The sequence below is a fragment of the Mustela nigripes genome, chromosome 10 (assembly GCF_022355385.1).
Source record: "Mustela nigripes isolate SB6536 chromosome 10, MUSNIG.SB6536, whole genome shotgun sequence".
NCBI lineage: Eukaryota > Metazoa > Chordata > Mammalia > Carnivora > Mustelidae > Mustela > Mustela nigripes.
The window spans coordinates 63649922-63667369 of NC_081566.1; the positions used below are offsets into that span (position 1 = coordinate 63649922).

The window sequence follows — 17448 nt, forward strand, 5'->3', positions numbered from 1 at the left end:
TGGAGGTCCCTTAACTGCACATTATTAAGTAAGAGAAGCCAATCTGAAAAGACCGCAAATGGAGTAATTCCAACTATGCGGCATTCTGGAAAAGGCGAACGGGTGGCCACAGGAACAAGAGTGGTTGTCAGGGAGTAGGGGAGAAAGCGGTGGAAATCAGGGCTCCGAGGGCAGGGAAACTAGACAGGGTGACACCAAAAAGGACGCGTGCCATCACACCTTTGTGCAAACCCATGGAACGTGCAGCCCCCAGACCGAAGCCCCACGCAGCTGCGGATGTTGGGTGGTAACGGTGCGTCAGTCAGTGTGGGCTCATCCGTGGTTGTGAACAGACCCTTTGGTACTGCATGTTGAGGGCAGGGGGAGCCGGGCACGTGTGGGGGCAGGAGGGAGAGGGAAGCCCTGTAATTTTTGCTCAGTTTTGTTGTGAATCTAAAAAGACCATAAAAAATAAAGTCTATTTAAAAAATGAAAAAGGGTGTGTTATGGTGCTTAAAGGCAGCGGAAGCAGTCTCTGCACCAGAACACACAGGAGGACCGAAGCTGGTAGAAAGCCCCGTGGGCAAAAGGATGAGTGACCCCATGTTGGGGGGGTTTCAGCAGCCGGGGCACTTCTAAAAGGGAAGAAGACAGGGACTTTCATTAACTAAACGTCTCCCTGTACCAGGCGTTGGTCAGGTTCCTTTCCCAGGTCCCTCGATTCCTGCCGGTAACTCGTGAAGGCTGGTTCGGCTCAGCTGAGAACTCCCTCCCTTCTAGACGGGATCTCTGGTGTGCTTTGCCCCTTGTCAGAAGGAGTTCAGATCCTTGAAGGGAACGGTCTGGCTCGGCGTCCTAAGTGACCACTTCTAATTAGTGCGGACGTGGTCACAGGGCTTCTGAAGGGACCTGGGGACTCCACAGACCTACAGCTTGATCGGGGTTATGCCCTTTCTTGAGCCTTTCCATGGACTGGGGTCATCGCTCTGGTTCTGTTTGGAATTAGGGGCGTCCCTGTAACGGATCACAACAGCCATCCGCAGAGGTAGATTTTATTCTTGAACCACTCACTCCGTGCCAGCAGAAATTAGCTCAATTCTTGCAGTCACCTGAGAAGTCGATACGATTCGCATTCTCAGTTCTGAAAACAGGGCAGGAAGGGCTTAGCTAAACTGCACTACGTCCCCTAACTGCCGATTTGTGGAAGGGAATTCAGATGCCAGGTTTTCTGACTGATGCGCCAGCTCGCCGCTGACAGCCCTGGCGGCCAGGAGACACAGCGCCCTGTACGTGTGGATAGACAGACGCAGAGAAACGGATGTGCGGACAGGCAGGTGATCAGCACCCACTTTATTATTTTTTTTCTAGAAGGAAATGATCTTTTTTTTTTTTTTCTTAAAAAGGAAATGAGAGTTTAAAAAAATAATCTGAAAGAACAATGTGGCAGCACCTTCCCTTGTTGGAACTCAGATGGTGTACGCCCCTCTTTGTGGGGGCTGGGCACACCGTGGTCTGTCGAGCTGTTCCTATTTCCTTCTCACTTCCTTCAGTCTCAAGAATTTTTTTTTTTCAAGGCATAAGTTAGTCTACTACTCTAGATCCTTGATGCTGTTTTCCTGAGTACCAGAATGAAAAATGCATTATTTATCATAGTTCAAAAAATTAGAGTTCAAAGAAATCATGGAATTCACAAAATCCAATCTCTGTATTTCAGTACTACAAAAATAGGGGTCAGGGAAAGTGTTAGACTGACTCTGAGTCTGTTAGTTGGTGGCAGAGCCTAGATTCATACTAGGGCTATTGGCCCCCAGCCCTGCACACCCACAGCTCCTCCCGTGAGCACAGGGAACAGATAGTGGCTCCGAGGACACTGGGACCCTGCTGTCTCCTGACAGGGCCTGGGGAAGGGACTCTAAGAAGTTGGGTGTACTACAGCTGCTTCCTTGACATCCTGGTCTGCATCCCCATGTTCCCAATTAGTACAAAATGAGGGAGGCAAGCAGAGGAGACAGGGGCCTCCCCAAAGTGCCCGCTCCCCAACTCTGGCAGGGGGAGGTCTCTGCAGGCGTCATGCTGATAATTACCGAAGTCGAGACTGTGCCTCATTAAGCAGGCAGAGCCCCTGGGAGCACTACCCTTGCCTCACTCTCTCGCTTGCCCAGCTTAATTAAGCAGCTTGTTTGCCTTCTCATTAGCAAACTTGTTAGTGCCTTTCTCTGTCCCCTGAGCTGCTCAGAAGAAAAGTGTTGCAGGAGGGATTCCTTGGCTGCATGGGTCTGGCCGTCCTGCTTCCCTACGGGAAATCTGTGTGTGGCATGAAGGTTCAGTGTTAGGTCCAAGGTGCCTTTGTTTGACCCATGTGGAGTGGAAGCAAAGCCTGATCTGGTTAAGGATATGACAGTTCAGTCCTACTGTCTGAGATCCACTGAGGACCAGGGTACCAGCTAAGGCTTGTTTTGGACATGCTGTTCAGAGACTGGCAGCCCCGTCTCTGCTAGGTGTGAGCTGGGAGTCTCTCCATGCACCCAGGCTCTGTGTTACACACGACAGAAACAGAAGACTCGGTGTATCCGAGGTCTCGGACCCTGCCCTGCCCCCCCATCCTCTCCGTCCCCCACCATTCGTAGGGATTTTTTACTAAGTTAGATCATCACTCCATCCTTGGATGTTTTCTAGGCTCCCCACCCCCACCCAGAAGGACTCTCTCAGCTCTGTACCGTCCACCACACATTCCCCCGTCTCAGGAGTGCCTCTGCACCAAGCAAGGCAGGACAGGACACGCGCTGACTCCCCATGTAGCAAGCAGAGGTCCAGGCCTCTGGGACTTTACCCAGAAGGGACACTGACTATGCAAGATGGGGGGGGGGGGTTGTAGCCCTTGTGAAGGAAGGTCACGTGAAATGACACTCAAAGTTGCCGGATCTTTCATCCCCTTCAGACCGGCCATCAGTAATTTTATTCAATACCTCTATGTCTATCACCAACACATTAGTAGGGTCAGCAGAAATATGATTTGAGAGTCCACTGAAGTGGTATGTACACTTACACTAGGGAAACTGAGGCTCAGAATGTTCCACGACTAGTCTAGGAAAAGGATGGATCTGGTACTCATGCCCAGGTCGGGGGGCGCGGAGCAGATTTCAGGTGAAGGACGGATACAGGTAGGAAGGAGGTGGGTTCCACGATGAGGGACAGCCCAGAATGGATGGACAGGAAAGCACACAAGCAGGGGGTAACTTGGAGACACAATTAAAGACAATAGATTCAGAAAATACTGGAGCTCTGAGTTACTGCGGTTCCACCTGCCCTGACCTGTGGCTCCGGAGCGGCTGAAAAAACTCATCCTTGGCCTCTTAATACACCCAGGTTCCGTGCCAGGCATGGCAGAAATGAAAGAGTCACTACTGTGTCAGGGTCTCAGACCTGCCTGCCCCCCTGCCAGTAGGAGTTTGAATCCAGTTAGACTATCATCCAGCCCTTGGTTCCTGGACCCCAATGCCTGAGGCATCTGGATTTGTTCTGATGGGGACGCTGCATTGTCTCACCGTTCAGGACGCACCCTGGCCAGAGTCCCCCACAGGTGGGCAGGCACCGGGCCCGGGGATGCTCGCTCCTTCTTTGTGTCCATTCAGCAATTGTAGCCTCGCCTAGCAAGAAGCAGACCCTCTTGGAGAGTCAGCCAGGACACCCAGGAAATCATCTGGTCCCATATTTTCAAACAAACAAACAATATTAGAACCATAATATATGAAGCAGAAATGCACAAAGTAGAAAACAGACTCAGGAGAAAGTAGAAGTGGGGACCGGAAGGCCCGGCCACTCCTGACCTCCCGCTCTTCTCTCCGACCCCTCACTCGTTTCCCCTCCTCTGAGGTCATAGAGTCCTGCCTTCTCGCTCTTCAGACCAGTGAACTGAGGGCCCAGGAGGTGACCGGCCTTCCTGAGGATGTATGTCTTGTTGGTGACTAAGACAGGACTGCGGCACGGCAGAGACAGTCCTCATAAAATTGTTTTTAATTGTTTTTCTGTAAAGATTAAAAAAATTAACAAAGAGTCCTAGAGCTGGAGAGACATGGACCCAACCCCAGGTCCTGGTCCACTGCAGCAGGTTTGACCTTGGCGACACCTGGGGCCTCGTCAGCGCGAGGCTGCTCATTCCCTCCTGCCCAGGGAGCTTTGATTCTGTGATTGTGATACTTCCTAGAGAAAGCAGGGCCTGAGATCTGCATGTCCAGGACAGAGGCGGGGAGGTACTGGTCTAAACCCCAGTTTGCCACCTCTATGCCCGTAAAACACTTAACCCCTCGCAAACACCCGTTCTCTCATGTTATACGTCTGTATAATGATCTCCACACAGTTCTACAAGGATTAAAGGAAACAACACATAGAAGGGGCCTAACCCTGAGCTCTCCCAACAGTGCACAGGTGTTTCATAAATAACAAAGCACCTTACTATCCGGGAGGCAGGGCAATGGGGTGGTTCCGGAAGGGCCTTTGAAGCCCGGATTCCTGATTCAATATCATGATCTCTACCAGTTTCTTGTTCCATGACCTTGCACGAGGCACTCAATCCCATCTGGAAAATGAAAATTCCACCACAGTGGAATCTTACTTAAGTAAACCCTGTGAGGGCTCCATTATTTTATACCTGGAAAGCATATAGACTAATAAACCCTACATGCGAGATGGTCAATATTATTTCAGATTGGCCACATAGGTTTCTGCTGTGGGAATTCCTCTCCCCGAGTGAGCCCCGTTTTATAACCTCTCATGGCCATCACGTGTGGGTCAGTGAATTGGTAAGACTCCAAATCAAGCATCTTCTGTGGGTCTAGGTTTCCAAAATCGCCCTGGAGCCTCTTGTGGGTTCTCCCTACCCTTACAAAATTAACCTTTTGCTCTAATGCATGGCTCTGGGGTCCTTATCTTTGCCTGCACTGTGCTCTCGCAGAATCTCTTACTGAGGGGAGCTCGCGGGTCAGGGCACTCCTCGGTGGCAGGCCAAAAACACCCCCGATGAATGTTCGGGTCCTACTCTTCAGTACTGCACGGTGAGCCGCAGAGATTGTCCCGCCGTGGGGACAGACGTGCTGACCTAACAACTCGGGCAAGTCCACATCCACCCGACTCGTCATATGCAGCCTATGTGTGTGTCCATTGACAGTAAATGAAAAAGGAATGAATGAGTGATTAGACTTCCTGAAGCCCTAGTGAGGAGGACGGGGAGGAGGTCCCCTTCCCAACCCCACCAGCAATCATTCCTCCCTTGGACCTCAGTGCAGTGTGCTGGATTCACCCTCCCACGTAATTCATAGACTTTTCAAGGTCTTTCCATTCTGGTCGTCCCTAGAGCAGGGCTTCGTGCCAGATGCAGACACGAGGGGAGAGGCTGCCTCCTCTCCCTGCACCTCTCCCTTTGAGCGGGAAGCGAGAGCCCCAGGAAATCAGCCCCCTGGGCCAGGTGCATGGGTCAGCAGGCAGCCTTTCTGTGCACCTCATTGCATCTTACAAATACTGCTTTTTTTCTTCCGCTATGAGGCAGAAAGAAGTCAGAAGCCACACATCCATGCGACTCATTGGGGGGATAGAAGAGAGGATGTGCAGTGAGCCTGAGGATTGCTAGATTTTCCTCCAAATGAATCAAGCTTTTCCGTCCTCCTATGATCAAAGCACCAGAATGTTTGCCCGCAGCCCAGCCGGCAAAGGGTGTGTTTAAACTTCTGAATCTTTGTCAATCTGAAGGTGAGGAAAGCACCTCAATGTATTTAAATTTGTATGAATCTTACTATGAGTCAGGTTGAATATCTCTTCATACATTTAAGTGCCCCTGTTGTTTTATAAATGCCTATTCTGGGGTGTGTCTTACTCACTCCAAATTAAGCATCTTGGGGAAAGAGATTGTATTTTATACATCTCATACTTTTCTTAATAGTGTGGAAAATTTAAAAAAAAACACTTAATAAAAACATTTAATTCATGAAGAACAGAATCACTGTGGTTTTCCCTCTCCTCGTACCATTTAAGCTACTTTTATAACACCTTTTTTTAACCTTTGGATTCCTTTTTTCCTCCCCATGCAGAACAATATTATATATAAATAATGTCCATAATACAGGATATTTAGTTGAATAAAAATGAAAACTCACTTATACAATTGTTTTTAAACAATTACTCATCTCTTATTTCGGACTGCTTCCCATACATAGGCTTTTTTTCTCTTCAAATATTAACAGTCATATTGTAAAATGTTGACACTTTGGAAATCTTACTTTCTTCACTTAACACCCTGGCCCAGTCCTCAGTTGCTACATTGTTCTCTTTTGCTACACTGTAAATGCTTGATGGAGGCATCGGAAGGTACCTCCTGGTCTTGCTCTGCTGCTAATACAGAACAAATGTTAGGTGAGCACAGCCGGCTCGGGGAGGATGACCTGGAGAAAACAAGTGTCTTCCTTAGCCAAGAAAAGCGTACACTTGAACACTCCAACTTTCATATCTTTCTTCTTGCTACTTTAAACTTAATCACTGCCAAATCTTTAGCACAAATCATTGCATCGATCTGGGTTTGTGTATAAGCTTCTTATAAACGCATGTGCGTGGCTCATGGATTGCTTTCTGAAGGCAAATGCAGTCAATATAATATACTCCATTGCCCAGCCAGTAGCTTTAGAATCAGGCACTACAGAGCATGGGGAAGTCCGTCTGAGAATCTCACAGATCCATAAATGAGGCTGCAAATTCAGGGTGTTGGTGTTTGGGACTGTGGGGGATACAGCAACATTGCCAAACGTCGATTCTGGAGGAAGGGCAGGTGTTCCGGTGACAGGGAGCATAGGGTCAGGCCTAGAAATGACTGAATGAGAACCTCTAACTGTCCAACCATCTGAGAAATATTTACTCTGGTAGAGATTCATCTGATCTCGAGGTTACATAGTTTTCTAAAGTAAATTTGTCAAAACCAAGTAAACTACTGTAGCTCTCGCAGGAAGATTTTCTCGGTTGACCCGAAGACATACGATGGTTGGTTCTAAGTCTATGTAGTCTATGTGCAAATCTCTCATGGTTAATGTCTTGAGGGCCCATTCAGTTTTGCTACGATCTTATCCCGTGTCTCTGATTCCTCAATGTTAAGCCACACTTGCATCTACAAGTGAGAATCTGTTATTCTCCAATGGGTTAATGATTTCTGTCTGTTATTTATATGGACTTTATATCCACCCAGGGCACATACATGTATGGTATCCCGTTGAGGTCAGGGTTCAGATGCTGACTGCAGGACGTTTATGAAGGTGATACTGACGGCCATAACCTGAGAGGGATGACCGGAAGCTGGATCAGGAGTGCATAGGTATCCCGCCTAGTAGTAATGGTGGTGGTGGGCTAAGGGGGGTGACAGGGGTGGGGGAGGTGGTGGTGGTGGTCTGGGACAGCACTTGGCACATGATGATGAGTGCATCGGTGAATGGGTGATAGCGGACGTGGACAGCCATTGCTGGTGGTCATCATGGTCATCACGGACAGGAAGGGAGCCAAAGAAGAATGTTGAGGCTATTGACCTTTCTCAAACCATGGCAAGACTAATTGAGGACAAACTGAAGTCTTCCTGGGTCATCCAGCTCTTGTCTTTGGTGGCAATGAAGCTGATCAAGAAGTCTTACAAAGCAATATTTAGAAAGATGACACTCACTTCTCATACCGTCCCCAAGTGCACAGGATTATGTGAGGCGGGCTGTCTCTCCTCAGAGGAAGCTACAGGGAACTCGCACAGACTTGTAGTGGCCCACCGAGGCAACGTCCCTGAGACTGGATTCTGAGCCCTACATCCAAGGGTGCAGGGTTGAGAAAAATTGCTTGAGAAATGGAGAAGATCTGCCTCATCTCCCTGCACCCAACTTCCTGCCTCAGAGGGACCCCGGGGGGGATCCAGTCACACCCAGCAACCCCGGGGAGCACACAGCAAGGAGCCGAGGGAGACTCGTGTGTCTGGGTACATGAGCTATAAGTAGGGGAGAGTCTTGGGGAAGAAAGGATGCTGAGGAGGACGCTGTGAGTGTTAATGTCATCCCAACAGACAGGTAATGGCGGGGGGGGGGCAGCAGACGTGAACGTCGGGAAGCGGAGGACGAAGGAAGGGCACTGACCTTTCCTAGGAGAGACCATTAGGGTGTCGGGGGTGGAGAAGTCTGGGACCTTAGTGTAGGTCACTTACCTCAACCCTCACCCCCAAAACTTTTTTCGGTGACTTTAGGGAACCATACAGTTTCTGTGTTGTAAGAGTCTTAGAAAACATCTGCTCAAACTTTTTTTTTTTTTAATTTTATTTTAGAGAAGAAGTGGAGCATATGTGAGAAGTTGCTCAGCTCTGTGTGCGTCGCCGTCAGTGACAGAGCACGCACCAAAGCCAAATCCCCGATTCAGAGATGCCTCTTCTTTTTATACCACAAGACTTCTTGCTTGCGACTTTTGACCTCACGGTTTTCCTCCATGAGAATTCCTGTTGCATTTCTCCTGCGGAGATCATCTTTCAAAAGACACAGCGTGTCTGCTGAAGGAGCCACCTCCGGGCACCACGGACCCGAGATGTCAGGGCCTGTTCCCGGAGCCCCCGCAGCTCTGTCCTACCGCACCTCTCCCTCCAGAGCTTGTGGGCACAGTCCATAAGCACCAGCGGGGCTTCCAGAATCTCTGACAGTCACATTTGGGGGATGGCTCCTTTCTTTCCCACACCCCAGTTCTGCTGGTCTTTTCATCATTGGAAAGTGTAGGAAGGATACAGGTAGGAATTTTCCCATATGTCCTATTTCCTGATGGTGGAATGGATACAAAATCCAGGTGCCTGGCTCTCTAGAACCCAATCTTATAAATTAGGAAAGGATCGGGCTGGGACTGGGGGCCTTGGCTTCTAGTTCCTAGGAGTCATGGACCCGCTGAACCGCACCTGGACCATGAGTTTCCTTCTTGCTGGTTTCGCGGCCCCCAGGACGCTGCGGCCCCTGGCGTTCCTGGGCACCCTGTGCATCTACGTCCTCACGCTGGCCGGGAACTTGTTCGTCATCGTGCTGGTGCGGGCAGACGCGGCACTGTCCACACCCATGTACTTCTTCCTCAGCGTCCTCTCCTTCCTGGAGCTCTGGTACGTCAGCACCACGGCGCCCACGCTGCTGCACACGTGGCTCCACGGGCGCTCACCCGTCCCGGCCGCCGCGTGTTTCATCCAGCTGTACGTCTTCCACTCCCTAGGCATGACCGAGTGCTACCTGCTGGGGGTCATGGCGCTGGACCGCTACCTGGCCATCTGCCGCCCGCTGCACTACCACGCTCTCATGAGCAGAAAGGTGCGGTTTTGGCTGGCGGGGGCCTCGTGGGGGGCCGGCTTCTCCGCGGCACTGGTGCCGGCCGGCCTCACGGCTAGTCTGCCCTTCTGCTGGAAAGAGGTGGCCCACTACTTTTGTGACCTGGCCCCGCTGATGCGGCTGGCATGTGTGGACACAGGCTGGCACACTCGAGTCCACGGAGCAGTGATTGGTGTGGCCACTGGCTGCAACTTTGTGCTCATTTTAGGACTCTATGGCGGTATCCTGAGGGCTGTGCTGAAGCTGCCATCGGCGGCCAGCCGGGCCAAGGCCTTCTCCACCTGCTCCTCCCACATGACCGTGGTGGCTCTCTTTTATGCCTCTGCTTTCACGGTGTATGTGGGGCCGCCTGAGAGCCGCTCCAAGGGCACCGACTCGCATATAGCCCTGGTGTATGCCCTTCTCACCCCTTTCCTCAACCCCATTATCTACACACTCCGCAACAAGGAGGTGCAGGAGGCCGTCAGAAGGGTCACCCAGAGGATCAGGGCTCTGTTGGAGGGACCCTGAGGATCTCTATTGTCACAGCCCCACTGCCTGGCCACAGCCGGAAGCAGCTGATCACTTAGTCATCTGGTCAGAGTGACAGTCAACACCGGGGAACAAATCCATCTGTCTATTTGTCAAACATGCAGCCACGGCCAACTCAGGAGGACGTAGTCCGGGATGATCAGACCTGGAAGATGTTGAGGGAAAGGAGATGGGTCTGATTCCGTTCCAGTCTCCCGGGGGGAAACGCCACGAAAGAGAAGCGGGGGAAGAACAGGGTCTCAATGTAAATGGTTTTGCTGAACCCCTGAGCTGGGGAGAGAGCACAGCCCGGTGGGGGGGAGACAATCTGAAGCCAAGGGGGAGCGTGTCCCAGAGCGTGTCCCAGAGGATTCACGGCAGAAAGCAGCGGCCCGAAGCTCTGACCCCGATGTGAGGCGGTGAGCACGGGCAGAGCGGGCGGCCCGTGGGCGAGGCTGGGAGCCGACGCCAGGGCTTGCTGTCCCCTGGGGCACGAGCGCGGTGGGGACGGTGAGGGTGTTGTTTGCCTTCTCACCGAGCATCGTGTTTCTAAGCAGAAAGAGAAACCAAGCAGCAAAGAGCCTTGCCTGTCTGGTACGCTGGGCACACACGTGCCAAGTAGAAAACCGGTCGAAATAGAAAGTCGGTTCCATTCTGCGCCCTCTTCCCAGCCCTGCCCTCCCACCTCCACCCACGTCTTCTGCTGAGCCAAGTTGGAGAACGAACACACTGGGCTCAGCTGCGGGACTTGGCTGATGGTGAATTGTTGGTCCAGTGGCAAATGGTGTCAGAGGCCTGGGGAGAGAGACGGGCCCGGTGGAGACCAGGCCACTGAATGGGTCTTGAATACCCTCTCTCCTTTTCAGTTTCATACAAATTACTGCTGAAAAAGTCAAGCCAGTGACTTTTTGTTACGGCTGCCCTGGGCCGGAGAACAGTGACAGCTGCTTTCAGATGTTTTCTTTCCTCTTTGTGAGATCCCCCTGAAGAAGGAAGAATCACCCCAACATTTATGCCAGGAAGATAGAAACGTTCCTGGAGCGGCTGTGAGGAGTCAGAGACCCTGCCCAGGTCTGCGGGTCTGACAGTTGATGGGTCCCCTCTGGTGGGCACGACCTTGGCGAGACCGGTGGTCTCTTCCTCTCTGACCAATGAGAGCCACAGCATCGGCTGCTCACATGCCGTCCTGCCCAGGGAGCTTTGATCCTGTGATTGTGACACTTCCTACAGACAGGAGGGCCTGAGATTTGCATATCCAAATGGGGGGGCGGGGTATTGGCCCAAACCCCAGTTTTGCTGGCTTTTTGACTAAGATCCTAAAATTAAAAACAAAACAAACAAACAAAAAAAGTAACTGCTCTTGGACTTCTTTTGTTTTCTTTAAAAAAAGAAAAGAAATCCTATAACAAAGAGTTCCGGGGCACCTGAGTGGCTCAGTGGGTTAAAGCCTCTGCCTTCAGCTCAGGTCATGATCCCAGGGTCCTGGGATCGAGCCCCACATCGGGCTCTCTGCTCAGCGGGGAGCCTGCTACCTCCTCTCTCTCTGCCTGCCTCTCTGCCTACTTGTGATCTCTGTCTGTCAAATAAATAAATAAAATCTTTAAAACAAAACAAAACAAAGAGTTCCTTTACGAGCCGTCTGCCTGGGCTTGAACATTAATTCTACCATTTGCTTCCTGTGGCCTTCGACGATGCACTTAACTTCCCTATGCCTCCGTTTCCTGATCTGTAATACGAGGACAGTCATAGAACTCTGAGCACTGTATAAACATTGTCACCACTTCAGAGATCTCCCAGTCCATTCTGCAGTGGAAATTTCTTCTTGTGAAAATGCTTCGTTTCCCAAGTAGCTCCCATTTTTTTGTGTGTGAAGCCAGTAGAACAGGTCACATTCCAAAGGAAGCATCTTCTTTTGATCCGTGTCCAGCGCCCACCGGGCACAACCTGAGGAGTCGCCCTGCCTGCGTGAAGTCCACGTGGCCTCCCACATGGAAGGGGCAGCACCCCGCTCTGCGGACGGGCTCTGCTCTTTCCTCTCTCCTCACCCGGACAACCGTGTGCGGGGTGGTGGCAGGTGCAATGGAAACGACTTTGTTCTCTGTGGGGGCAGCACCAAGGAATGGTGCGGGGCTGCGTGTCCTTGCCATGGCTCGAGTCATACTAAGTCAAAGCCCCGTGGATCCCGTCTCTGTGGGTTAAGTGCGTGGCGCACCTCGGGACTCACCATTGCATTTTGGAGACACAAGTTGTTAACGAACAACTCAATGCAGCCCCATTGGTTTCTAGTACTTGGTATTCCAGCAGACTTAGGAACAAAGACACGAGCAAGGAATGAACTCTTGAGACTCAGATGCGTGTCACAGAGATCGGCGCCCGCTTCTAACCCCGGGAGACAGGATCTTACGTAGGTCTCGTCACTGCTCCAATCCCCCTCACCTTCACTGTACAACCTTTCCCTCTCCCGCTCTCCTAAACTAGACAGTTTAGGTCTCCCTCCGTGTAGTTTCCCAACGGATACAAATGACTGGGGTGCTGAGGGGCTGCCTCCCACCCAGACACCTGCCCAGCAGAAGCAGCCTTTCTGTTCTCCGAAGGGCTTTCTCCAGATGTTGCCAATCTTTCTGTGTGCCGCCATGTGAGAAACATGGTTGAGAGGCAATGTCTTGCTGGGGTGAGGTTCAAGGCAAGGCCTGGCTTTGTCTGTCTCTCCCCTGCTGACATACTAGCCACCAGGAGAGACTAGTGGGTGACAACGAGCCAGCACTCCCACCGTAACCGGGCTGTCGGCTCTGTACGGGCATCAGGGCTGACATTCTATCCCGCAGATGGTTTTTCCTACCGGCTAAATGCACCATAAGGAAAAGGACTGTGTTCCATGCATCTCGTTTTGCCGACTTCCTACGTGAGGCCCAGGAATCAAGGATGTCTGAAAGACGCATTAAATAAAGGAATATAATGAATGACTATGATTTCCCAAATTTCTCACATTATTTTTGTGATACTTGACACCATTTTCCAACTTTTAAATCATGCTTTTTAAGAAGGCCTTATACAGGGGCGCCTGGGTGGCTCAGCGGGTTAAAGCCTCTGCCTTCGGCTCAGGTCATGATCCCAGGGTCCTGGGATCGAGCCCCACATCGGGGTGTCTGCTAGATGAGGAGCCTGCTTCCTCCTCTCTCTCTCTCTTTCTCTCTCTCTGCCTACTTGTGATCTCTGTCTGTGAAATAAATAAATAAAATCTTTAAAAAAAAAAAAAGAAGAAGGCCTTATACAGGAATACGGCACATAAAAATGTTTAGACGAATGAAATTTTTAAATCACTTCCAATGCCATCACCTTAAAATGATTAGTCACGGTTCACTATCAGTTTCTAATAAGCAGACACTTTTTCCAAATATTAACATGACACTGGGAGTTTTTCACACATTGAGTCCTACTTTCTTCACTTGTGTTTTAAGCATAAGTAACTTTGGATGTCATCTCCCTGCCTGAGTCATGAATGACTTAAGGGGGTCAGGAGTTCTTGTGTCTTTCTGTCCTTCTGTCCCTGATGCACAGTAGGTGCAGAAGAGGCGTTCTCGACTCGGAGAGGACAGACAAGAGCAGGAACAGCGTTCTTGGCTTGGCAAGGCCACGTGGAAGCCTTTGGCCCTTTCATAGGTATTTTTATTTCTTTGCTACTGATTCCAGGTAATGTCTGCAAGTCCTATACCTGGGTCCTTACTTCCCACAGACCGCCTTCTAATCCTGAGTTAATGCCAAGACATCCCGGCGTACAACTGGGCTCTGCGAGTGAACATGCACGTCGGTTTCAGAGTCGGGCTCCTGAAAGCGGAGGTAGAGATGCCATCGTGATGTGATACAGAGACAGCAAAGAAACGAGCATTAATAGGACCGCTCGGGTACAGCAGGATCATTCATTTGGAGAGACTAGAGAGATGCTGGTCGATATGGACCCAAGAAATGAGGATAACAGTGAAGAGCGTTTTCGTATCTGGGGCTGCAGAGGAAGCAAAACCTTAGTAAAAGGCCAGTTGCAAAACTCTGTACCCAGAGAAAGTTCAGTCCTTCTCCGAAGTGGGATGCACGTTCTGTGCTGGCTGATTTACTTTTTATTCATCAGAGATTAGGTTTCTCGTGTTGGCTTGTTGTTTGTCGGTTTATTAAACCACGATACGGGGAGATATCAGGTTCACCTTTTTTTTTTTTTTTAAAGATTTTATTTATTTATTTGTCAGAGACAGAGAGAGCAAGAGAGAGCGAGCGCACAGGCAGACAGACTGGAAGAGGGAGAAGCAGGTTCCCTGCGGAACAGGGAGCCCGATGTGGGACTCGATCCCAGGACGCTAGGATCGTGACCTGAGCTGAAGGCAGCTGCTTAACCAACTGGGCCACCCAGGCGTCCCTCAGGTTCACCTTTTCAGTAATGCTTCAATGCTCCCTTGTTGGCTTTTAAGCCTATCACCAAACCAGTGATTGGGAAGTGATCGGCATTTATTAAATATTATAAACGAATGAATGAATGATAAATAAAGTAATTAAATGCGTATTTACTGCAATTCATGTATAATTTCTTTGTACTTGTTTCTGGATGTGATTTAGTGGACAAAACAAAAAATAATTATGTTAAAATGAGTTTGAATTTATTTTCCAAACGATGTGGATTCACGGAGAAGTTGTTTGTGCTCAAGGTGTTACCGTCCATGTGTGCACGGGATTATGGTTTGTTTGCTTTCTCAGAACCTTTATGCAAAGATACTCCCTCTTGTGTTATATGCTGTACTTTGATAGTCAGAAGTGGTTGTATTTCACTTATTTTATTAATTAATTAATATCACACATTCTATTTATTAATGTGATGCATGTATTAATGTCATTTTTTTTGTGGTCCAAGAGACCCTATGTCACTTGATAAGCTCAAGGAGTTACCGTCCATGTGTGCACAGGTTTATGTGAAAGGGGCTGTCTTTCCTCAGAGAAAGCTTCCAGGAACTCGCACAGACTTGTGGTGGCCCACCGAAGACAACGTCCCTGACTGGATTCCAAGCCCAGCAGCCAGGGGTGCAGAGTTGAGAAAAATCGTTTGAGAATCAGAGAAGATCTGCCTCATCTCCCTGCACCCAACTTCCTGCCCCAGAGGAACCCCGGGGGGGGGGGATCCAGTCACACCCAGCAACCCTGGGGAGCACACAGCAAGTGCCCAGGGACACTTAGTGTGTCTGGGTACATGAGCTATAAGTAGGGGAGAGGATGAGGAGAACGCTGTGAGTGTTAATGTCATCCCAACAGACAGGTAACGGGCAGGGGTGGGGCAGCAGACGTGAACGTCGGGACGCGGAGGACGAAGGGAAGGCACTGGTCTTTGCCAGGGGAGACTCATTAGGAGGCGGGGTGTGGGAGGAGAAGTCCGGGGACCTAAGTGTAGGTCACCTAGCTCTACCCTCACCCCCAAAATATTTTTCAGTAGCTTTATGGGATCACAGATACCAGGGCTGTAAGGTCCTTATAAGACATCTCTTTAAACCTTTTCATTTTAGAGAAGAGGACGTTGAGGAGAATTGGCCAGACTCAATGTTCATTTTGAGTTGGTGGCAACACGAGTTTAGAAAGCCAATTCCCAAAAAAAAAGAACGAGTTCTATCTTACACCACAGCTCTTCTAGACTGATACCATAAATCCCCGACTTCATCTGCTCACAGGCACCCTCCTTAGGGACCTCCTGGTACAGAATTCTCTGTGGCAGCCCTTCCTCAGAACGCACGGAGTCTACTCACTGATTCCCCTTCTGGCCTTACATTCTGAGCTCTGAGGGTGCTCTCAGAGAACACTTCTCTCACTGCTTCCTCCTCCAGCCTCTGCTGAGGGCATCCCCGAACTCCAGAGAGGTCCCCCCAGCAGACCCAGCAGGCACTTTCAAGAAGGTGTGTTCTCTTCTTGCACAGGTTAGCACGACTGACTGCTGGGTACGGGGGGGGGGGGGGCAGGTGTGGATGCTTTAAAGGATCGAGGGACGTTTCATCTGGACCATAAGGGGATGACCGTGAGGATTTCTTGTCTCCACTGTTTCCTGGCAGGGAGTGTGGGAGGAAGCCCTGGGTCCTGACTCTAGGGTCACATTCTGTCCATCTGAAAAGAACGGATGGCCGCAGGACGGGGACTCCACTCCGGCTGTCAGCAAGCCTGTGACTTGCAGACTTCTATTGCCTTCCAGCCTTTAGTTCCGCTTTTGAAGAATGAGGGGTTGAAAAGTGTTCTTGATGACATTTCATTTATTGTCAGGTTGATTCATTCCATACTTTTGGCTTGGGGAAATTTTTCAAAAGAAGAATTCCGAAGTTAGTGAATCTTCTGTCTTTGTCCCTTATTCTTAGGAGTCATGGACCCGCTGAACCGCACCTGGACCCCGAGTTTCCTTCTTGCTGGTTTCGCGGCCCCCAGGACGCTGCGGCCCCTGGCGTTCCTGGGCACCCTGTGCATCTACGTCCTCACGCTGGCCGGGAACTTGTTCGTCATCGTGCTGGTGCGGGCAGATGCGGCGCTGTCCACACCCATGTACTTCTTCCTCAGCGTCCTCTCCTTCCTGGAGCTCTGGTACGTCAGCACCACGGCGCCCACGCTGCTGCACACGTGGCTCCACGGGCGCTCACCCGTCCCGGCCGCCGCGTGTTTCATCCAGCTGTACGTCTTCCACTCCCTAGGCATGACCGAGTGCTACCTGCTGGGGGTCATGGCGCTGGACCGCTACCTGGCCATCTGCCGCCCGCTGCACTACCACGCTCTCATGAGCAGAAAGGTGCGGTTTTGGCTGGTGGGGGCCTCGTGGGGGGCCGGCTTCTCTGCGGCACTGGTGCCAGCTGGCCTCACGGCCAGTCTGCCCTTCTGCTGGAAAGAGGTGGCCCACTACTTTTGTGACCTGGCCCCGCTGATGCGGCTGGCATGTGTGGACACAGGCTGGCACACTCAAGTGTATATTGTAGTGATTGGAATGATCAACATATGCAACCTTGTGCTCATTTTAGGACTCTATGGCGGTATCCTGAGGGCTGTGCTGAAGCTGCCGTCGGCGGCCAGCCGGGCCAAGGCCTTCTCCACCTGCTCCTCCCACATGACCGTGGTGGCCCTCTTCTTTGGTTCTGCCTTTGTTGTCTATGTCGGGTCAGCTGGGAGTCATGCTGAAGGCACAGATAAGCGTATTGCCCTGCTGTATACCATTCTCACCCCTTTCCTCAACCCCATCATCTATACCCTCCGCAACAAGGAGGTGCAGGAGGCCGTCAGAAGGGTCACTCAGAGGATCAGGGCTCTGTTGGAGGGACCCTGAGGATCTATAGCATCATTTGGTGTCTGTAGAATTTAGTTGCTCAGTTGATCAAAAAATCAATTGAATAATTTTTTCAAACACACTCCATATTCCAATTCAAGTGGACTGATTCTTGGATTGAGAAAAGCTGGGAAAGTTGTGGAGATCGGAGAGACACGGCCTCTAAATCCATATCTACCTAACATGGGTGAAAGGATGCAGATGAGAAAAACAAACACAAAAACAAAAAAAGTAAGGATGCAGGTGCAGATATTTGGGCAAACTCAGAGCAATGGAACTATGTTT

General features: G+C 50.6%; 2 protein-coding genes across 2 annotated transcripts; both read left to right on the top strand.

The window, feature by feature from the left end:
- Positions 1–8897: 8897 nt before the first annotated feature.
- LOC132026242 (olfactory receptor 10C1-like) lies at positions 8898–9842 on the top strand. The gene has a single exon (XM_059414151.1). The coding sequence runs from the start codon at positions 8898–8900 to the stop codon at positions 9840–9842; it is 945 nt and encodes a 314-aa protein (XP_059270134.1).
- Positions 9843–16218: 6376 nt separating this feature from the next.
- Positions 16219–17163, top strand: LOC132026243 (olfactory receptor 10C1-like). Its single transcript, XM_059414152.1, has one exon. It carries the CDS (start codon positions 16219–16221, stop codon positions 17161–17163), a length of 945 nt encoding a protein of 314 aa, XP_059270135.1.
- The last annotated feature ends 285 nt before the right edge of the window (positions 17164–17448 follow it).